This window comes from Coregonus clupeaformis, unplaced genomic scaffold, assembly GCF_020615455.1.
Source record: "Coregonus clupeaformis isolate EN_2021a unplaced genomic scaffold, ASM2061545v1 scaf0421, whole genome shotgun sequence".
In the NCBI taxonomy this organism is placed as follows: domain Eukaryota; kingdom Metazoa; phylum Chordata; class Actinopteri; order Salmoniformes; family Salmonidae; genus Coregonus; species Coregonus clupeaformis.
In genome coordinates this window covers 192,981-216,946 of record NW_025533876.1, presented here as the reverse complement: position 1 = coordinate 216,946, position 23,966 = coordinate 192,981, and the positions used below count along the sequence as shown (strand labels likewise).

General features: G+C 42.3%; 1 protein-coding gene across 1 annotated transcript; it reads left to right on the top strand.

Moving 5' to 3' along the window:
• The first annotated feature begins 21,059 nt into the window (after positions 1-21,059).
• On the top strand, positions 21,060-22,038 carry LOC123481339 (gastrula zinc finger protein XlCGF49.1-like). Its single transcript, XM_045215311.1, has one exon. It carries the CDS (start codon positions 21,206-21,208, stop codon positions 21,875-21,877), a length of 672 nt encoding a protein of 223 aa, XP_045071246.1. The 5' UTR covers positions 21,060-21,205; the 3' UTR covers positions 21,878-22,038.
• Positions 22,039-23,966: the final 1,928 nt, after the last annotated feature.

Sequence of the window (23,966 nt, the reverse complement as noted above, 5' to 3'; positions counted from 1 at the left end):
AGCCGTCATACCGCTCAGGAAGGAGACGCGTTCTGTCTCCTAGAGATGAACGTACTTTGGTGCGAAAAGTGCAAATCAATCCCAGAACAACAGCAAAGGACCTTGAGAAGATGCTGGAGGAAACAGGCACAAAAGTATCTATATCCACAGTAAAACGAGTCCTATATCAACATAACCTGAAAGGCCGCTCAGCAAGGAAGAAGCCACTGCTCCAAAACCGCCATAAAAAAGACAGACTACGGTTTGCAACTGCACATGGGGACAAAGATCGTACTTTTTGGAGAAATGTCCTCTGGTCTGATTAAACAAAAATAGAACTGTTTGGCCATAATGACCATCATTATGTTTGGAGGAAAAAGGGGGATGCTTGCAAGCCGAAGAACACCATCCCAACCGTGAAGCACGGGGGTGGCAGCGTCATGCTGTGGGGGTGCTTTTCTGCAGGAGGGACTGGTGCACTTCACAAAATAGATGGCATCATGAGGAAGGAAATATTTACCTTTCTGATGTGAATGTAGCTGGAATAAAGTAATTATATTATTTTCTACCCTATTCTTGCTAACACACTGTTGTTCTTTCTAAACAAGTCTGCTCTCAGCTTGAAAGATAGTGACAATGAATAAGAGATTTTATGTGTAATGTAATAAGCAGTACCATACTTCAAAGAACAGCGTGCATACCTTTTTCATTCAATCACACCATTTGAGCTATGATGCCAACCAATAACATCCTTTGTAAACGGAAGTGAACAGTGACCAAGAACAATGAAGCAAGGCAGTAAGTCAATGAACAGTCATTTTCCGGTCACTTCTGGGAAACCGGAATGCTTATGGACCTGCTCTCAGATGTATAGTTGCCCACATTCTGCGAGCATGGAGAGGCCAGAGATAGCCAGACTAGTAAACTGGGCTAAGGAACAGATGTTGGGTATTGGAGAAAGGCCATCAGTGCATGTTCTGCAAACAATACAGTGGGTGAAGGCGCGGTATGAGCGTGGTGAACGGAGAGATGTGGTTATGGACAGCGAGGAAGAAGAAGAGCCGAGTGCAGTGGGAATATGTGTGTTGAGGAAGAATGGCACCAAGTACAAACCGTACTCTGCTGTTTCTGATTGCTCAGAAATGTAACCTGATGAGTGTGATGATGAATTACAGTGCCTTCGGAAAGTATTCAGACCCCTTGACTTTTTCCACATTCTGTTATTCTAAATATTTATTTATTTATTTTAAAATTCCCTCATCAATCTACACACAATACCCCATAATGACAAAGCAAAAACAAATACAAAACTGAAATATCACATTTACATACAGTGAGGGAAAAAAGTATTTGATCCCCTGCTGATTTTGTACGTTTGCCCACTGACAAAGACATGATCAGTCTATAATTTTAATGGTAGGTTTATTTGAACAGTGAGAGACAGAATAACAACAACAAAATCCAGAAAAACGCATGTCAAAAATGTTATCAATTGATTTGCATTTTAATGAGGGAAATAAGTATTTGACCCCTCTGCAAAACATGACTTAGTACTTGGTGGCAAAACCCTTGTTGGCAATCACAGAGGTCAGACGTTTCTTGTAGTTGGCCACCAGGTTTGCACACATCTCAGGAGGGATTTTGTCCCACTCCTCTTTGCAGATCTTCTTCAAGTCATTAAGATTTCGAGCCTGACGTTTGGCAACTCGAACCTTCAGCTCCCTCCACAGATTTTCTATGGGATTAAGGTCTGGAGACTGGCTAGGCCACTCCAGGACCTTAATGTGCTTCTTCTTGAGCCACTCCTTTGTTGCCTTGGCCGTGTGTTTTGGGTCATTGTCATGCTGGAATACCCATTCCCGACCCATTTTCAATGCCCTGGCTGAGGGAAGGAGGTTCTCACCCAAGATTTGACGGTACATGGCCCCGTCCATCGTCCCTTTGATGCGGTGAAGTTGTCCTGTCCCCTTAGCAAAAAAAAACACTTACGTGATTTTCGTTGAAAACGTCATTGTCCCATGTGGAAGGACCTACAGTATGTGAGTGTATGATCATCTTGTTGAAATCAAATACAAAATAGAATCTGTGCTGACTGACTTGGTTATAAACACACGGCCAAGGCAACAAAGGAGTGGCTCAAGAAGAAGCACATTAAGGTCCTGGAGTGGCCTAGCCAGTCTCCAGACCTTAATCCCATAGAAAATCTGTGGAGGGAGCTGAAGGTTCGAGTTGCCAAACGTCAGGCTCAAAACCTTAATGACTTGGAGAAGATCTGCAAAGAGGAGTGGGACAAAATCCCTCCTGAGATGTGTGCAAACCTGGTGGCCAACTACAAGAAACGTCTGACCTCTGTGATTGCCAACAAGGGTTTTGCCACCAAGTACTAAGTCATGTTTTGCAAAGGGGTCAAATACTTATTTCCCTCATTAAAATGCAAATCAATTTATAACATTTTGACATGCGTTTTTCTGGATTTTGTTGTTGTTATTCTGTCTCTCAGTGTTCATATAAACCTACCATTACAATTATAGACTGATCATTTCTTTGTCAGTGGGCAAACATACAAAATCAGCAGGGGATCAAATACTTTTTTCCCTCACTGTAAGTATTCAGATTTACTCAGTACTTTGTTGAAGCACCTTTGGCAGCGATTACAGCATAGTCTTCTTGGGTATGACGCTACAAGCTTGGCACACCTGTATTTGGGGAGTTTCTCCCATTCTTCTCTGCAGATCCTCTCAAGCTCTGTCAGGTTGGATGGGGAGCGTCGCAGCACAGCTATTTTCAGGTCTCTCCAGAGATGTTAGATCGGGTTCAAGTCCGGGCTCTGGCTGGGCCACTCAAAGACATTCAGAGACTTGTCCCGAAGCCACTCCTGCGTTGTCTGTGTGCTTAGGGTTGTTGTCCTGTTGGAAGGTAAACCTTCTCCCCAGTCTGAGGTCCTGAGTGCTCTGGAGCAGGTTTTCATCAAGGATCTCTCTGTACTTTGCTCCGTTCATCTTTCCCTCGATCCTGACTAGTCTCCCAGTCCCTGCCGCTGAAAAACATCCCCACAGCATGATGCTGCCACCACCATGCTTCACCGTAGGGATGGTGCCAAGTTTCCTGCAGACGTGACGCTTGGCATTCAGGCCAAAGAGTTCAATCTTGGTTTCATCAGACCAGAGAATCTTGTTTCTCATGGTCTGAGAGTTTTTAGGTGGCTTTTGGCAAACTCCAAGCGGGCTGTCGTGCCTTTTACAGAGGAGTGGCTTCCATCTGGCCACTCTACCATAAAGGCCTGATTGGTGAAGTGCTGCAGAGATGGTTGTCCTTCCGGAAGGTTCTCCCATCTCCACAGAGGAACTCTAGAGCTCCTTTAGTGTGATCATCAGGTTCTTGGTCACCTCCCTGACTAATGCCCTTCTCCCCAGATTGCTCAGTTTGGCCGGGTGGCCAGCTCAAGGGAAAGTCTTGGTGGTTCCAAACTTCTTCCATTTAAGAATGATGGAGGCCACTGTGTTCTTGGGGACCTTCAATGCTGCAGAAAGTTTTTGGTACCCTTCACCAGATCTGTGCCTCGACACAATCCTGTCTCGGAGCTCTACAGACAAATCATTTGACCTCATGGCTTGGTTTTTGCTATGACATGCATTGTCAACTGTGGGACCTTATATAGACAGGTGTGTGCCTTTCCAAATCATGTCCAATCAATTGAATTTACCACAGGTGGACTCCAATCAAGTTGTAGAAAGATCTCAAGGATGATCAATGGAAACAGGATGCACCTGAGCTCAATTTCGAGTCTCATAGCAAAGGGTCTGAATACTTATGTAAATAAGGTATTTCTCTTTTGTATTTTTAATACATTTGCAACGATTTCTAAAAATCTGTTTTCATTTTGTCATTATGGGGTATTGTGTGTAGATTGCTGAGGATTATTATTTTTTTATTCCATTTTAGAATGAGGCTGTAACATAACAAAATGTGGAAAAGTCAAGGGGTCTGAATACTTTCCAAAGGCAATGTACATGCGGTGGCAGGTGTGGTGAAGACCTCCGAGTCCCAGCCTCGCCCCGATGGTCATGTAAAGGATGTTTCTGGCCCAGTGGGAGTGACATTTTTGGAGAAAGTAGATCCCTGCCTTTTGGCTGACCCATATGTTGTCTCAAGCTGGGTACATACAGTGGGGAAAGAAAGTATTTAGTCAGCCACCAATTGTGCAAGTTCTCCCACTTAAAAAAGATGAGAGAGGCCTGTAATTTTCATCATAGGTACACGTCAACTATGACAGACAAATTGAGAAATTTCTTTCCAGAAAATCACATTGTAGGATTTTTTATGAATTTATTTGCAAATTATGGTGGAAAATAAGTATTTGGTCACCTACAAACAAGCAAGATTTCTGGCTCTCAGAGGCTCCTCTGTACTCCACTCGTTACCTGTATTAATGGCACCTGTTTGAACTTGTTATCAGTATAAAAGACACCTGTCCACAACCTCAAACCGTCACACTCCAAACTCCACTATGGCCAAGACCAAAGAGCTGTCAAAGGACACCAGAAACAAAATTGTAGACCTGCACCAGGCTGGGAAGACTGAATCTGCAATAGGTAAGCAGCTTGGTTTGAAGAAATCAACTGTGGGAGCAATTATTAGGAAATGGAAGACATACAAGACCACTGATAATCTCCCTCGATCTGGGGCTCCACGCAAGAGCTCACCCCCGTGGGGTCAAAATGATCACAAGAACGGTGAGCAAAAATCCCAGAACCACACGGGGGGGCCTAGTGAATGACCTGCAGAGAGCTGGGACCAAAGTAACAAAGCCTACCATCAGTAACACACTACGCCGCCAGGGACTCAAATCCTGCAGTGCCAGACGTGTCCCCTTGCTTAAGCCAGTACATGTCCAGGCCCGTCTGAAGTTTGCTAGAGTGCATTTGGATGATCCAGAAGAGGATTGGGAGAATGTCATATGGTCAGATGAAACCAAAATATAACTTTTTGGTAAAAACTCAACTCGTCGTGTTTGGAGGACAAAGAATGCTGAGTTGCATCCAAAGAACACCATACCTACTGTGAAGCATGGGGGTGGAAACATCATGCTTTGGGGCTGTTTTTCTGCAAAGGGACCAGGACGACTGATCCGTGTAAAGGAAAGAATGAATGGGGCCATGTATCGTGAGATTTTGAGTGAAAACCTCCTTCCATCAGCAAGGGCATTGAAGATGAAACGTGGCTGGGTCTTTCAGCATGACAATGATCCCAAACACACCACCCGGGCAATGAAGGAGTGGCTTCGTAAGAAGCATTTCAAGGTCCTGGAGTGGCCTAGCCAGTCTCCAGATCTCAACCCCATAGAAAATCTTTGGAGGGAGTTGAAAGTCTGTGTTGCCCAGCGACATTCCCAAAACATCACTGCTCTAGAGGAGATCTGCATGGAGGAATGGGCCAAAATACCAGCAACAGTGTGTGAAAACCTTGTGAAGACTTACAGAAAACTTTGACCTGTGTCATTGCCAACAAAGGGTATATAACAAAGTATTGAGAAACTTTTGTTATTGACCAAATACTTATTTTCCACCATAATTTGCAAATAAATTCATAAAAAATCCTACAATGTGATTTTCTGGATTTTTTTTCTTCTCATTTTGTCTGTCATAGTTGACGTGTATCTATGATGAAAATTACAGGCCTCTCTCATCTTTTTAAGTGGGAGAACTTGCACAATTGGTGGCTGACTAAATACTTTTTTCCCCCACTGTAAGTATTTGGGTACTGTGAAATTGGTGAAGGTAGCTCGAAGTGGACTTGTGATGATTTTGTGTGTTTCTTCCGCCCAGAGGGGGCGGGCGCTTCACGTCACATGCCTCGGGACAAGACCTTTGACTTGCTTTGCTCTCCGGAGCAGTGTGCCTTTGAAAGGAGTGATTACTGGGGTGGTGTTGAGGTGGAGCAACTGAAATTGAAGATTCCCTGTCTCTGTGACGCCCGCAGTTTGGTGCGACACAGACCCTGTGGCAAGCGTGGTGAAACTGAGAAGACACGGCCTGTCCTTTTGAGTTTTGAAGCAGTCTTTACCTGATAAAGTAATGTTAGGATATGTCAGTTATCCCATGAGATCTTTTGAGCCGAACCCACTAAGGTGTTTCAGATGCCAAGCTTATGGTCATGTTGCAGCAGTGTGTAGGAGTGAGATTCCAAAATGTGATAAGTGTGCAAGAGGGCATGGGACAATGGAATGTGTAGTATCGGTGGGAAAAACGTTGTCAATTGTGGGGGTGCCCATGTTGCTGGGGATCAGAAGTTCCCGGTGCAAGCGAGACCGGTTGAGGTTGCCAGGGTCAGAGTCAGAGTAGATTAGAAGGTGTCATATGCTGAGGCAGTGAAGAGAGTAGAGGATGATGGGTCAAGGGTGAGTAGTAGGCCTTGGCCAATACATAGTGATACGAATTTGTGCTTCAGTAAGGTTGGCTTCTTAGCATTCATTGCCATGGTTATCAACTGTACCACAGTAATGGCATGTAAATCAAAGAAAATAGCTGTTGTGGTGGCAGCTGAAAGAAGGGAACTTGGGTGTACACGGTTTTACAGCAAAAGAGACAAGGTGTGTTGAATGAAAGAGTCATGTCCTTCCGAGGCTTTATTTCTTATTAACCCATCCTCTTCGGAGGACACATATCTTTTAATTATTTTTTTTACAGTTTTTCTGCTACATATACATACATTTTACATACACATTTTGCATACACATTTTACATAAATCAATCACATAACAATAATACATTACCAAACATAAGCTCTTTAATCCCACCCCTCAGCCACTCTCAGCCCATCCCACCTATCACCATAGACCACCCTCGTTTGGTTTCCATGTGCCATATATTGTTCAATTGTGCTGTGATGTTTTACATACATTTTGAACCTTTCTAATCGTATAGTATTCACAGATTGCGAGCTAAAGATGAAAACCTTTCCTACGAGTATTCTTATATAATTTATTGACGGACTATGGCTTTCCAAATTTGCCCAGGGTTAGTTGGTGGTGCATTTTTTATTTTTTATTTTTTTATTCCTTTTTATTTTTGTATCACAAACTGTACGTGGTCGACCACACACTCCCGTACAGTAGGTGGCGGCATGCACAAACATGTGGAAAGCCATGATAACAAAGAAGAATTTCCACGTCAGCTTTTTTTATTGTTATTTAGACGTTCATTAGCACCCTGGAACTCGTACTTACACCAGGTAGTCTTTCATTCACGTTGGAGACAAGACTTGGTTGATAGATGTTATCTGTAAAGCTAGCTAGCTAACTTGGCTGCTAACAATGACTAACTGTGTGGTTTTTCACACTCAAATAGCCTCCATTATGGAGGTGCTAGCGAATGCGGCGGTGTCAGAGATCTGTAAACTCGTAGACGACGACTATGCAGTGTTTCGTTTGGAAATAACTCAAAGCCAGAAAGAAAACAGGACATTGCGGAGGAAACTACAGCTACTGGAACTGAAGGTGGCACGGGAGCGCGCAGAGAGGACAATACGAGAGCGCGTTCTCGCCAGTCGTCCCAGTAGTGTCAAGATTTCTGATCGATACAGAGTAATGGCAAGAGGTACATTTTGCATCAACAAGAGTTAATCTCAGTGCCTCGAGCCCCGTTCCCCGCTGCACATATGTTCAGATGTGTTACCCAGATTTGGGTCTTGGTCAGTTTTCGGATAGTATGCAATAATTCCCCTGATTACTTAGCTACTTAGAAGAGCCAATATCATAGCGATTGTACAGTCATTGCACCTCAAACCACATACATCCTATGGTGCTCACCGTGTGTGTTGGCACGTCCCCTGTAATCCTATTGGTTACTGTTGTTCATGGGTATTTCATATATAGTGGGCAAGCGCCTGGTGATAGTCTGTTGATAAAGGGATTGCTTCATTTGCTTGATGGTTTAACGAAACGGGATTGGAGCACTGCTCGTCTTGTACAAAGATAAGCATCCTAACACATACTAACTAACCGGTATACCTATAGCTAGTTGCTACTAATTCACACTGTGCTGTGTGAGGTATCTTACTTGTGGAAGGTAATAAACAGCATCAGCAAGAGTATTCCTTGTTGTGGCATCATCGTAACCCACGCATCATACAAAAGATGACCCACAACAATACTAACCAGATTCTATTATTTACTCAATGATAATGTGATGCATGGAACATAATACACCAATCAATAGTATATCAAGGAGTTGAGAAGTGTTACCTCACATCCTTGCCAATCCTAGACCGTGTCAATAGTGTACAATATACCGTAGCAATGACTGTAGCTAACCTAACCACCACCTCTTTCCCCCCATCAATCTCTCAGGTGAAGGACATCTCACTGGAGGCCACAGGAGCTTTGTGAAGCCAGCAGGACCCAATACATGGAGAGATGACCAACCAATCACTGTTGATGAGGGGAGTGGAACCTCAACCCAACACATTATCATGATAGAGGTTAGTGTAATAGTGTTGCATTAAAAATTACAGTTACTTTGTAAATCAAATGTGGCCCGTTTATTTCAGAAAGGCTCCCCTCAGCTATTCACTTGCTTACATGTACATCCTAATTTATATGCCATAGGGGATCTTATGAGACTTCCTTACGACATTGTTATCCAATTAAACTCATGTACCGGGTAATAACCTCCTCTCTTCTTGTCTCAGTCAGCAGATACAGAGGCTGCAGGTCCTGGTGTCAAGCAGGAGAGGACTGAAGGAGAGGAGGACCCATGGCAAAGCAGAGACATCCAGACTGGAGCGGCTGGAGCGCCCCCTGTAGCCTCGGAGGACACCGCCCCAGCACCGCCCAGGACCCAACGCAGCATCACGGAGGTCAGTGGAATGCCGAATACCGTCCTCAAGTCAAAGGCAGACACAGTGACTTTAACACACAGGCTCTTACACACAGGATCTGATCACAGATCAAACCCAGAGAGACTGGGCCTGGGGACACTGGGCTGTCCTCCTGCTCCAGGCTCAGAGTATTTACCGGTATTTCATCAGAGCCAGAGGATGGTTTCTACCCGTGGGGATGGCTATGGTGATGCATTAAACAATGGCGGTAATGATCCGTCTTGTTCTTACGCTACAGAGATGGACCCTGGCGATATGCCCTTGGGTTTAGAGACACAGACTGATCTGTCTAGAGGGGACTGGAACCAGTACAGTAGTAGTGTATACTCTGAAGGGTGCCTAGATAAGAAAGGGGAGGTTATAGTGGTAGATGAGGTGACTGTGAAAGTGGAGGGCGATGCTCCTCCCACATGGAATGCAGATAGTCACCTAGGAGACGGACACTCGCAGGGCAGTGATTTCTTAGATTACAGGGGAAACTTAGAGACAAATCAAAATATTGCCACCCACTCCCCTTTACACGCGTTCAGGGATCGCGACCCAGTGTCCGTGTCGATGGGGCCTTCCGATTCACATGGCAGCGTCCTTTTCGATCAGGTATTGAACTCAAACGACAGGGCTAGAGCCCTGGCTCAGGGAGGGGTAGCCACATCAGCCAATAGTAAAGAGAAACGGTTCCTCTGCATGTTCTGTAACAAAGGCTTCAGCTGCCCCCAGAAGGTGGAGCTCCACCAGAGGGTCCACACAGGGGTGAAATGCTTCAGCTGCCCACAGTGTCAGATGCGCTTTGCCCAGGCTGGTGACCTGAAGAGGCACCAGAGGGTCCACACAGGGGAGAAACCCTTCAGCTGCCCACAGTGTGAGAAGAGGTTCTCCCGCCAGGACCACCTGAAGATGCACCTGAAGGTCCACACGGGAGAGAGGCCGTTTGCCTGTATGCACTGCGGGAAGAGGTTCTCAGAAAGGAGATGCCTCAGGATACACCAGCAGAAAAACCATTCCACTGTATAACATAGAAAGCAAAAATTCCACCCAATAGCTTCTGACTTTTAGGTCAAACCCTGCATTAAAGACAAAGATGAATTGTCATTGTTGGCAGCAGAAAAGATCCACAAATGAATTTGGAATAATGAGAGTAACAGATTTCAGTGTTGAATATTCCTGGGTAGAATATTGCATCCAGACATTGTGTGATATATAAGCCTAAAAAAATCTGTTTCATATTGTGTTTGTACTGTGTAGGCTATATGATGTTCACAACATTTCCCAAGACACCTTTTATGAGAAAATGAACGCAGTTTATCAAGTTCATGCTGACTTTTTTGTTGAGACGTGTATGTGTGGTTTTCATATGGTGTATTTAACACTTGTTTATGTTTAATAAACACAAAATGGGACTTTTCATTCTAAAGACTCTTTAATAACAAACCTAATGCAATGGTAAATCTTAGCGCTGGCGGTAAGGCTATAGGTCCAGGGTTGTGTCCGAAATATTTTACCTATTTTCACAGCGATAATTATGGGTGCAGTAGCTGGTGGTGGCGTGAAAGGGCTAGGTTTTGATGAATAAATAAGTTGTAGGAGTGTCGAAGTTTGACCCCTCACTGGCCAATCAGAACGTGCTCCATGGCTAAATACTGTATGTGGTTGTGTATTTACGGTATTTTATGTATTTCCTTATCGTCAACTCCGATTGATTGATTCAATCTTTATTTGTCGGTTAAAAAATACATATACACACAGTACAAATCTTTTTTTAAATGTTACTGGGATTGCACAATAAAGTCTGGGACTTATTTGCATTATAGTCCCATACTTTTTTATATTTTTTTATAAATATACAATAACATAGATACCAACACATTACAGAGATACAGACAATTAAAAAGTTACTGTTCACTCATTAGTCAGCTTTTGACATTCTTTTTAAGTGTTTATGGTTGATATGGCTTTGAGTTGCCGTGGTAGTTTGTTCCATTCAACAGCACCAGTATATACAAATGTGTTCTTACCAAATAGAATATTAAACAATGAATATTAGTCTCTGGCTAGTTGGATAGGTTCTGTGGTGGATATTCTGATTTAACAAATGAGGAGAGCCAGAACCAATCACCAATTATTAGGTTATACTTGATCAAAAATCTTTATTGTACTTAGTAATAAGGGAGCTGTCACAACATGCACACAGAGTGGATATAGTCAGAGCTTCCTGAGTGGAAAGAGCCTCTGGGTTATATACTATCTCAGGATAGGTGCAACCTCAGAGATGACGTACAATGGTTCCAGACACTACCCCACACATCCTGTGCCAGACCTTAGACCCAAATACAAAGAACTTGTTGTTTTGTTCAGTACTTAGAAGGACATTTGTTGCTACTTAGTTTCCACCTTGCTAAAAGGGGAACCAGGGGAGAGAACAATCTCCCCCAAGGCCAAAGGAGGGGGTGACTGACACACAGACATTGCGGAGACAAGTGATTGGGTCACATTACTCACGCCATCCCTTCACATGGTTTGCAATAGGTAAAAACACATTCACATATGGAAACAATGTTTCCTTCTGACCTCTTTGCGCTACTCTCTTTCTGAGCAACAAGGACATGTGATCGACAAGCCTGACTTCTCCCCTCTCTGGGCCCCAGGTGACTAAGGCCCATATAAGGGAGGAAGTGCAGCTACCCATACCAGAGCCCAAAAGGAGACATTCTAATAACAAGAGTTCAACAGTTCAATCATATAAGCATATTCTGCAGATCAGACATCTTAATTATCTATGTTACTTAGCTAATTCTGATTTCTCCACCACAGTTCCTGGGGGCTGAGTCTGTGATAATGTTGTGGACCAGACCAAGTTGAATTAATACTACTCTTTTTTTCCACAGATAGCCAGCCTAGCTGCTTAAAATGCTCGACCTCCAGATGAGTACGAGAGGGGGGTTTAAAAACCCATAGAGTTGATGTCAGCGCCCCCCTGGAAATTAAATTATCATTTAAAAAAAATCCCCATCGAAATCTGTTTAAGCTAGAGATATCGTATTTTTATTGTATGGGCTGCGTCGCAATCCACCGCATCTGCCAATAGCGGCCTTCCACATCTGCGGTGGAAGGTGTCCGAGTTACAGCGGTGTTTGTTAGACCATGAGACATTCTGAAAATCGGTCTTCTCACGAAAGCGTCTGTAGCGTCCAAACCTGACCATAACCAAACACACAGTACAATCAGGTAGCTTCTCAACCAAATTTGTGGCAACTGTTGTGAAAAATGTATTGAAACTATCAGCTACCACTTCCTTGTCAAATGTTATTTCCCCACTGACCTCCAGACCAACGCTTTTACAATTTGCCTTCTGCCCATCATTATGTTTAGTTACTGCCACAACTTCTTCCACAACTTTCACTCGTTTCGTTTAAAAATATGTTTTTTGACATCTTCAATCATTTGACTAGATTTGTTCCTTAGGGTTATGTGGCTATTGAGAGCCTCTTCGTCTTTGGTACTGTTATATTCTACAAAAGCAGTATTCCTTGATTTAATGTCCTCAAGGATTTCCCTGATTTCCTGATTCATCCAAGTTTCAGTTCTTTGTTTAATTCTAACAGTTTTCCATGGAGCCATAGTATTCACAATGCTTAAGAAACATTTGTTGAAACAGTTCCATCCTGTTTCTTTTTTTGTGTTTTTGTTAAAAATAATCTTTATTTAAAGTTTTTCACATTTATAATTCATATCTAGACATGTAAGTACCGGGTCCCAGTTAACTTTACTCAAATGATCAATAAATGCATCTTTCTTATAATGTTTCAGATCTCACAGTTATTGTGTTATGACAGTTAGAACATTTTTATTTTATTTTCTTGTGCAGTAAATCATAGAATGATCACTAATCCCATAGGGAATGACACTACTTTGAGACATCTTAGATTTATCAGACACCAAGATCAAATCTATGAAGGTTTGGGTGGAGTAACATACTCTAGTGGGCTCCTTTTATGAGTTGATACAAATCAAATTCCTGAAAGCTTTAAATAACCGTTATATCCAATGTTCCAATATAGCCTAGTTTGTTAAGTAGCTTACAGAATACGAAATAACAAAATCTAGGCCTATCTTTGCAAAATATGTTGAACATGTTTGCAGTCCACATTGTTCTAAGTAATGCATGGCTTCAAAATGGAAATACAGTGCCTTCAGAAAGTATTCGTACCCAGAATCTTTTCACGTGTCTATTTTCAAAGGATAAAGCTAAGAACCTTAACAACAACATAGTTAAGAACACTATAACAATATGGAAGAAAATGAAACGTATTCTACAAGAACCAATATCACTCCCTAAAAACACAACCTTATGGACCAATCCTTGGATAACTTTTCAGATTTCACCAATGGAAAGGTCAAATGCTGTATTATCTAAATGTTGAAAGTGCATCGGCGACGGAGAGAAACAAAATGGTGCAGTTTGAGGCCATGTGGCAGAGAGTGATGTGGGCACTGGGGATGGGGGTGTGAGCAGGTGGGTCTGGGCAGGGGTGATGTTGTCGATGTTTGTGAGCATCTGTATGTTGTCGTTTGTATGTGGATGTTTTGTATAGAAAAAAAACTAAATATATATATTATAACAAAAAAAAGTTAATACCCCTTGACTTATTCCACATTTAGTTGTGTTACAGCCTGAATTCAAAATGAATTCAATTTTTTTTCTCACCCATCTACACACAATACCCCATAATGATAAAGTGAAAACATGTTTTTAGAAATTTTAGCAAATGAATTGAAAACGAAATACAGAAATCTAATTGACATAAGTATTCACACCCAGCCTTCAGCTACCCTCAACCCCTCCCATCTATCTCTGAAGATCATCCAGTTTTGCTTTCTAGCTGCCATATTTTTTTTCACTGTGCTGTGATGTTTCACAAATGTTCTGAACCTTTCAATTCTCATAGTTTCTACAGATTTTAAATTAAAGATAAACACCTTTGCTAAGAGTATTATTATATTATTGATCGATTGACTATGATTTATCTTATCAACCAGCAGTGCTATTTGCAGAGTTAGCGCCATTTTTTCAGCCATTCCTGAACCTGCAACCAAAAACAAGCTACATATAGGTAGTACCAAAACAAGTGATCTAATGATTCTGTCTCTTCGCAGCAATATCTGCAGAGCTGGGATAGTTGTATCCCCCATATATATATATAACATTCTATTGGTTGCAATAATAATAATTTAAATTGAAAAACGTTGTTTCGAATCCAGCGTCGTTTTGTGTATCAGTTTTGTGAATCGGTACATCGAAATTCTCCTCCCAACTATTTAGCAACCTGTATGGTGTACCTTCTCCCCTTTCCACTTGCCTCCTCCATTTTTGTGGTAATGCTGCAATCAGTTGGTTGTAATTTTGGATAGAGCAGACGTTTCCATATATTTTTGTTAACTGCATGTGTGTGAACTCCACCAGTCCTATTTATGATATCATGTACTAAGATTATACAATTTTTAAACATTTTCCTTTTAAAAAAAATCAATTAGTATATTTGAGTTTAACCATAATAAACTATATATACAAACGTATGTGGACACCCCTTTTTTAAATTAGTGGATTCGGCTATTTCAGCCACACCCTTTGCTGACGGGTGTATAAAATCGAGCACACAGCCATGCAATCTCCATAGACAAACATTGGCAGTAGAATGGCCTTACTGAAGAGCTCAGTGACTCTCAATGTTGCACCGTCATAGGATGTCACCTTTCCAACAACTCAGTTAGTCAAATTTCTGTCCTGCAAGAGCTACCCCGGTCAACTGTAAGTGCTGTTATTGGGAAGTGGAAACGTCTAGGTGCAACAACGGTGTGGTAGGCCACAGAAGGGGACCGCCGAGTGCTGAAGGGCGTAGCGCGTAAAAATCGTCTGTTCTCGGTTGCAACACTCACTACCGAAGTTCCAAACTGCCTCTGGAAGCAACATCAGCACAAGAACTGTTCGTCGGGAGCTTCATGAAATGGGTTTCCATGGCCGAGCAGCCGCACACAAGCCTAAGATCACCATGCGCAATGCCGAGCGTCGGCTGGAGTGGTGTAAAACTTGCCGCCATTGGACTCTGGAGCAGTGGAAACGCGTTCTCTGGAGTGATGAATCACGCTTCACCATCTGGAAGTCCGATGGACAAATCTTGCTTTGGCGGATGCCAGGAGAACACTATCTGCCCCAATGCATAGTGCCAACTGTAAAGTTAGGTGGAGGAGGAATAATGGTCTGGGGCTGTTTATCATAGTTCCAGCGAGGCCTCTTAGTTCCAGTGAAGGGAAATCTTAATGCTACAGCATACAATGACATTCTAGACGATTCTTTGCTTCCAACTTCGCCCAACATCAGTGCCCGACCTCACTAATGCTCTTGTGGCTGAATGGAAGCCAAAGTCCCCGCAGCAATATTCCAACATCTAGTGGAAAGCCTTCCAAGAAGAGTGGAGGCTGTTATAGCAGCAAAGGGGGGACCAACTCCATATTAATGCCCATGATTTTGGAATGAGATGTTCGACGAGCAGGTGTCCACATACTTTTGGTGATGTATTGTTTTAAAAATAGCGATGTTATGGAGATCATTTCATTTTCAGAGAGGTTGTAATCTGAATGAAGCGAAAAAGGCCATTTTTGAACACAGGGTGAGCCATTCTTACTAATCAGCTAGAGAACTCTTTAGGATTTAAGTATAGTTTTTGTATGACTGAAGCCTTTAGTGAGAGGTCCAATGCTTTCATATTTAATAATTTCTGCCCTCCGAAATCATGTTCATTAAATAAATAGGCCCATTTTTAATTTTGTCTGGCTCATATAATTTAAAAAACAAGTCGTTAGGTGTAGGCACAGCCATAAGTAAAAATGGGTAAACTGGGCTATGACTAAATAATTAATCAGGGTGATTTTTCCACAAATAGACAATCGTATCTAATTTGGCTAACTTTTTCACGATATGAATACCGAGTATGTCCACTTCACTGTCGGATAATTTTATTGGTAAACTACATGGTAATGTCAAAGTTTTATTTTTTAGAGATCCAATACGTAATATGGTGCACTTATCATAAATTCGGTTTTCATCCAGAGAGGTTTGAAACATTTTCTAGATCGAGGCTGTGCAGGGTTTCAAATTGTGGATTTAAAAGAAAACATGAACCATCAGTGTACAATGACACCTTTGTTTTTAAGCCCTGGATTTCTAGCCCCTTGATATTATTGTTGGATCTGATTTTAATAGCTAACATTTCGATGGCCATAATAAATAGATATGCCGATAGTGGACAACCTTGTTTTACTCCTCTTGACAATTTAATACTTTGAGAAGTAGCCATTATTTACTATTTTACACCTTGGGTTACTATACATAACTTTAACCCATTGTAAAAGAGATTCTTCAAAATTAAAATAGTCCAGGCATTTATATATAAATTCCAGTCGTACTTTATCAAAGGCCTTTACCAAAGGAATACCAGACCTGGTTTCCCCGATTTTTCATAGTGTTCTATTGTTTCCAGTACTTGTCTTACAGTGCATTCGGAAAGTATTCAGACCCCTTGACTTTTTTCACATTTTGTTACGTTACAGCCTTATTCTAAAATGGATTACATTGGGTTTTTTCCTCATCAATCTACACACAATACCCCATAAAAAAATACAAAACAGATACCTTATTTACAGTTGAAGTCGGAAGTTTACATACACCTTAGCCAAATACATTTAAACTCAGTTTTTCACAATTCCTGACATTTAATCCTAGTAAAAAATCCCTGTCTTAGGTCAGTTAGGATCACCACTTTATTTTAAGAATTTGAAATGTCAGAATAATAGTAGAGAGAATTTTTTTCAGCTTTTATTTATTTCATCACATTCCCAGTGGGAGCCATGAGGTCGAAGGAATTGTCCGTAGAGCTCCGAGACAGGATGGTGTCGAGGCACAGATCTGGGGAAGGGTACCAAAGAAATTCTGCAGCATTGAAGGTCCCCAAGAACACAGTGGCCTCCATTATTCTTCAATGGAAGAAGTTTGGAACCACCAAGACTCTTCCTAGAGCTGGCTGCCCAGCCAAACTGAGCAATCAGGGGTGAAGGGCCTTTGTCAGGGAGGTGACCAAGAACCCGATGGTCACTCTGACAGAGCTCTAGAGTTCCTCTGTGGAGATGAGAGTATCTTCCAGAAGGACAACCATCTCTGGAGCACTTCACCAATCAGGCCTTTATGGTAGAGTGGTCAGACGGAAGCCAGTCCTCAGTAAAAGGCACATGACAGCCCGCTTGGAGTTTGCCTAAAGGCACCTATGGACTCTCAGACCATGAGAAACAATATTCTCTGGTCTGATGAAACCAAGATTGAACTCTTTGGCCTGAATGCCAAGCGTCACGTCTGCAGGAAACCTGGCACCATCCCTACGGTGAAGCGTGGTGGCAGCATCATACTGTGGGGATGTTTTTCAGTGGCAGGGACTGGGAGACTAGTCAGGATCGAGGGAAAGATGAACAGAGCAAAGTACAGAGAGATCCTTGATAAAAACCTGCTCCAGAGCGCTCAGGACCTCAGACTGGGGCGAAGGTTCACCTTCCAACAGGACAATGACCCTAAGCACACAACCAAGACAATGCAGGAGTGGCTTCGGGACAAGTCTCTGAATGTCCTTGAGTGGCTCAGCCAGAGCCCAGACTTGAACCCGATCGAACATCTCTGGAGAGACCTGAAAATAGCTGTGCAGTGACGCTCCCCATCCAACCTGACATAGCTTGAGAGGATCTGCAGAGAAGAATGGTAGAAACTCCCCAAATACAGATGTGCAAAGCTTGTAGCGTCATACCCAAGAACACTCGAGGCTGTAATCACTGCCAAAGGTGCTTCAACAAAGCAAAAGGGTCTGAATACTTATGTAAATGTCATATTTCTGTATTTCTGTATTTATAAATGTGCAAAAAAACGGTTTTTGCTTTATCATTATTGGGTATTGATGAGGGAAAAAAACTATTTAATTCATTATAGAATAAGGCTGTAACGTAACAAAATGTGGAAAAAGTCATGGGGTGCACTGTATATTATCTCCAATGTACTGTCCATGTAAAACACCTGTCTAATTAGGATGAACAATATCCAAGAAAACCTTTTTAATTCTATGCGCTATGCATTTTGCTAGGATTTTGGCATCACAACACTGGAGTGTAAGGGGTCTCCAGTTTTTTAGGTGGACTCGATCTTTATATTTACCATCTGGGTCCTGTTTCAGTAATAGTGAAATAAGACCTTCTTGCTGAGTATCTGATAGTCTACCATTTTTATAGGAGTGGTTAAAATATGTTAATAACAGATCTTTGAGTACATAGAAAAATATTTGATATAATTCAACTGGTATGCCATCCAGCCCTGGAGTTTTCCCGGACTTAAGGCTTGAATTGCATCTAGAAGTTCCTCCTCTGTAATTAGGCCTTCACATTAGTCTTTCTGTATAACTGTAAATTTTATACTATTAATAGAAGAAAAAAAATCTTATTATTAACTTCAGTTATTGGAAATGGAGGAGGCTGAAATGAAAACATATACTTAAAGTACTTTGGTTCCTCTTTCAAAAGATCGTTAGGTGAATCATTGAGAACGTTATTTGCAACAAGTTTCTGTAAAACATTTTTGGTAGCATTTCTATGTTGAAGATAAAAAAAAATTTGGTGCATTTTTCCCATATTCCATCCAGTTCGCTTAATTTCTGTAATATATTACACTTGATCTTTCTTGAATAAGTTCCTCCATTTCTTTTTGTTTTTCCTGTAACTTATTCTGTACCTCTATGGTATTGTTTTTATAGCTATCTATCTGTACTGTTAGTTCATCTATTTCCTTTTTAAGATTAACTCTTTTGGCCTAAAATGTTTTTGTTTTAAAGATGAGTATTGAATTGCATGGCCTCTAAAGGCACATTTAAAAGTGTCCCATACAATAAGGGGATCTGCTGTACTTATGTTATGTAGGAAAAAGTAAGTTATTCTGTCTTGGTTAAAAACAATTTGTCATCCAGTAGGCTTAGTGTAGTGCTAGAACAAAAACAAAAACATGCACTCTTTGGGGTCCTGAGGACCGAGTTTGGGAAACCTTGGATTAGGCTAAGATCAACATACTGTTCTTGTATAAAACCACAGTCGCACATTTCCTATTGCCACAGATGGCCCAATAACAAGGTCCCTGATTCCATATTCATTAACCCTTTTCCCAATCTCTGGGCAAAGATCTGCCCCCCAGTCATGCCCAACTATTGTCCTCATAAGATTGAATACTTTCTTACATTTAGTCTCAATACATGTAATATGATGTCTCCATGTAAGCTTTTCATCAAACCATAGCCCCAAACCAATACCCTTTCCAATCATTGTCCATATAATCGAACACTGACATCTTCCTTTATCTTTTTGTTAGCGAACATGTGGCATGATTTAGATACAGATAACTTGAAACCCCATGATAAGGATCATTCAGCTCCTTGCCTTTTATCTAATACAATGGCACCATCATCTGCATATAAGGCCGCCCCTATACCCTGTCCGATGTTCCCTAAGGTACCATCAATCATCAACGTGAATAAGGTGGGACTAATGGTGCTACCTTGTGTAGTTCCATTTCCACCTCATATTCTCCTGATAACTCCGATCCCAACCTGACCTGGAAGGTTGGTCAAACAAGAAATCCATAATCCAGTTGTACATTCTCCCACCTATACACACGTCATTCAATTGAATCAGTAGACCTTCCCTCCACATTGTATCATATGCTTTTTCTATGTCAAAATATACTATTAACATCACTTCCTTCATTGCCAAAGTTTTGGTCACCTCGGTACTAATTGTAACCAGTGCATCAAGGGTAGTCCTCCTTTTTCTGAATCCACTCTGAGATGGACTTAATAGACCCCTATGTTCCAGATAATACAACAATCTACCCACAATCAACTTTTCCATTAGTTTACAGAGATTCTATGTAAGTGCAATAGGTCTATAACTAGCAGGACTGGATGGCTCTTTACCAGGCTTCAGCTGATTTATTTTTACCCACAACATCATATTTATGTCCACCATGATGGGTTTAACAACAATGAAGTCATTCTGTAACTACAGTATAGGACTCAAACGTAGTGTGGATGGGTAAACACTCCATGTTGAAAGTGTGTTTATTATCTGTGTGTACGTACCTGAGGGGGTGTATGTCTGTGTAATCTGTATCACCTCTCTCTTCCAGGAGGAGGAGGGTCCAGAGGTGATGCTGGTGAAGGAGGAGGAGTGTGAGGAGGGTCTGGGGAACCCTGAGGGGACCATGGTCATGGAAGACAACCAGACAACAACACCTGAACCCACAGAGGAACCAGCTGAGCAGCACAGGACCACACATAGTCTCACTGAGGTGAGCCCACTGTGAACTACTGGCTGTATGGTATTAGGTCAGGGCCCGTTTTCAAAAAGCTTCTCAGAGTAGGAGTGCTGATCTAGGATCGGTTTTGCCTTTTAGATCATACTGAAGAAGACTATATAGACAGGTGGGGACCTGATCCTCGATCAGCACTTCTACTCAGACTTTTTGTGTAGTATCAAATTAATTAACATGTTTGCATAGTACTCATAGCAGTCCCTCATTGCCCAATCAGAAGATGCTGCATAGCAGGGTGCTCATATTATATTTCTTGATCCAACATTCTCTCACTCTGTATCTCTTACAGTCAGTAGACATGGAGGATGGGAAGCCTGATCTGCTGCTAGTCAAAGAAGAGACCATAGAAGACGGACAAGAGAGCATTGATCTGCTTAGTGGACTAAAGATGGGGGTGCAAAGTAAGGGAGAAATACATATAGCCTACATACAATAATAGATCTTCAATGGGAATTTTTTCATTTTCTTCATTCATAAAATGAAATCAATACAACTTATGTTTACATACAAAAACACACAATGTATGAACTTGACCAGGTAATTGACAAAAACTCCACATGTAGAGTTTTCTCTGCCATGTTTTTAAAGTCTATTTTCTAACGTCTTCCTGCAGGTGGTTGGCTGGAGGCTAACAGAGGAGACTGGGCGTCCATATTGGATTCCCATACCCAGATGGGTGCAGCCAAGGGCCTGGGGGAGGACATCAATGAGCAGGCCAGGACCAGAGGCGACATAGTGGAGGTCAGTGTATGGGACAGCGCCTTCAACTCTGGGCTGGGGAACAACACTGTTACCCACAACCAGAAACAGACAGTCGAACACAAAACAACAACTGAACTTAGTCTCCATGACAACAGACTGGCAGAGACCAAGGCAAGGCGTATATTTGGTCTACGGGGAGGTGTCCATATGCGGCGTGAGACAACAGACACAGACTCGGCTAGCGATGCTCCGTCCTGCTCCTATAGTTGTGATTCAGAGAGACTGATGGCACGTCAGGTTAACCCCCTAACAGGTGCTGCCTTCAGCCTGCCTTCTTTAGGATCTATCAACTGGAACATGGACCCTGCGACAACACAGACACTCCCTGGCCTTCGTCCTCCTCACACTCTCCTAATGTTAAACCAGACCTCAGACAATGCCTCAACACTAAATGGCTACACAAGCCCATTGACAAATGACAGTAGTAGTAATGGTATCAGCAGATCTAATGGCAAAGAGAAGCGCTTCCCGTGTTCGTTCTGTGGGAAAGCCTTCAGTTTCCCCAAACAGGTGGAGATCCACATGAGGATGCACACAGGGGAGAAACCGTTTGGCTGTACCCAGTGTCAGATGCGCTTTGCCGAAGCTTGTCACCTGAAGAGGCACCAGAGGGTCCACACAGGGGAGAAACCATTTGGCTGCCACCTGTGCCGGGTCAGTTTCTCCCACTCGTCCAGCCTGAAGAGGCACCAGAGGGTCCACACAGGGGAGAAACCCAATAGCTGCCACCAGTGTGAGAAAAGGTTCTCCCACACGCACCATCTGAAGATGCACCTGAAGGTCCACACGGGAGAGAGGCCGTTCGCCTGTACACACTGAGTTTCTCAGAGAGGAGCTATCTCAGGATACACCAGCAGAAAGTGCACACAGCCCATGTATAGATTATATTAACATGTAATGTAGTACTAGTTAGTTTGTTTGTAGTTAATTATGTTGGTTTTGGATGTAGTAGGGAACTGGATGAGGTGAACTGAGGAAAGAATGAGTATACTAGATGATATGGTTGGTTGGTGTGATGGTGTCTGTAAAAATGCATCTCTGATGAAAAGTGACAACCTTGTCCTGTTTGATGCTGGTGTTGTATAATGACGAAATGATAGTGTCTTAATTCATGTTTACTTGACATGAAGATGTGTGTAATGTAACGTTGAACCTTTTCCAAAGTATTCTCAAATAAATTGTATCAAAGCGAGGGTACCAAATTTACAGAAAGGCTACGAATACAGAGTGTACGTCCCCGCCTCACCCATCTGGAAAGGTATTTCTAAAATCGAAGGATCTAAATCACATTCTGCGCATGTGTTACGTTTCTCTATTTACTCACCCTCTTCTGAACCCAAAACCAATTTGATCGATATGATGATGTAGCCGATGTCGCTGCCTCATGTCTGAACAGCTGCAATTTGAACGAACGTTCCAAAAATATGTATCATGGCTACAACCTTATCTGTCTGGTGTAACGGATATTGCCATAGCAATAGTCTCAAACAAGACTGTCTACACAGTTTTGTGTGATGATATAATCTTTATAGTTATGCTGCCATATAGCCAGGAGTCTGCCTCCTGGTTAGCCGATGTTTGCAATGATGATGAAAAAATAACATTGCTAGACAACTTGTGTCGTGCTTACATTTGTTCTAACTGTTTTGTGTACAAGCGGCAGTGGAGTGACTCAGCACTGAGCAGCAGCTGAAAGGAGAAGGCTAGTAGATCCCGCATGCGCAGAAATCTCTGTATTTTTAGCAACAGCAAGTTGGGTTCCACAAAATCCGGAACCGCAGCAACTTGGTTACAGAAAAAGTGTTACCATATTGAGAAAAGTTATTCTACTCAGCATGTATTGTTTTGTGCAATAAAAGTACTGTACTTCACGTTATGCAAGTGTATGACCATTTTGTTGAAATTAAATACAAAATCAACTCTGTGCTGACTGACTTGGTTATTTTTGTATCATTGCAGGGTCTGAGTTAACCTTTTCATTCGAACCAAAACTTTTTTATAAATTCCAATGGCTCCATATTGTTAGTTACTTGAATCACAGTGTTAGAGAAGGCCTTGGCTGTGGTTAAAACCATTTTGTTTCTGTGTGTACAGCAAAGAGTTTATTGTATAAACCTTTATATGCTCTTCTGTAAAATTAGTGTTTGCAGTCAATGAGGACCTGCTGATATCTGGGTGTTGCAGGCGGTAGAGACTGGACCTCTGAAGTGGCTGGTTACAAACCCTGGCTCCGGATCAGGACCCTGGATCAGGAGCCTTCGCTCTTCCTTCCCACCAGTACCGAACCACAAGGGACAAAAACTCCACCACCACACAGAACACTACCAGTGGACAGGTGGACTAAACAACCTCAGTCCTGGTGGTCATCAGAGAGACAGAGACTCCAGTCAGGGATCCAGTCTGCAGCCCAGACCCTTCTCTTCACAGTCTCAGTGCAGGGATGAAGCAGGGCCTGATAGGAATAGGATGGTCTCTCTCTATGATACAAACACCACAGTATCCATGATGAACAGAGCAGGTCACCCTGGGCTTCAGCCTTCACAGAGAGTGGTGGGAGACCACCCTGATGGTAGTCTAATAGGAAGTCTGTCTTCTCCTTTAGGATCTCATCTTTAATATAGATCCCTTCTCTTCAGTGTAAACGCAAGTGGTCCGAGTATGGAAAGCCATGAGGTGAGGAAGACGGCGGCAACTGATGTTTTTTTGAAACTGCTGGCGAGTCGGGTGAAGATGACAGCACAGAGAGTGAGAATGAGTGGGTGTCAGTGGCGAAAAAGGAAACAACAGAAGTAAAGTTGTGGTGGAAACCCCTAGACTCATCTTTAGTCTGAGTGAGTGTTTTGGAGATCCGTTTGAATTCTCGATAGATGTCATGGATGCATTGAGTGAAGTGGCGTCAGAGTCACAA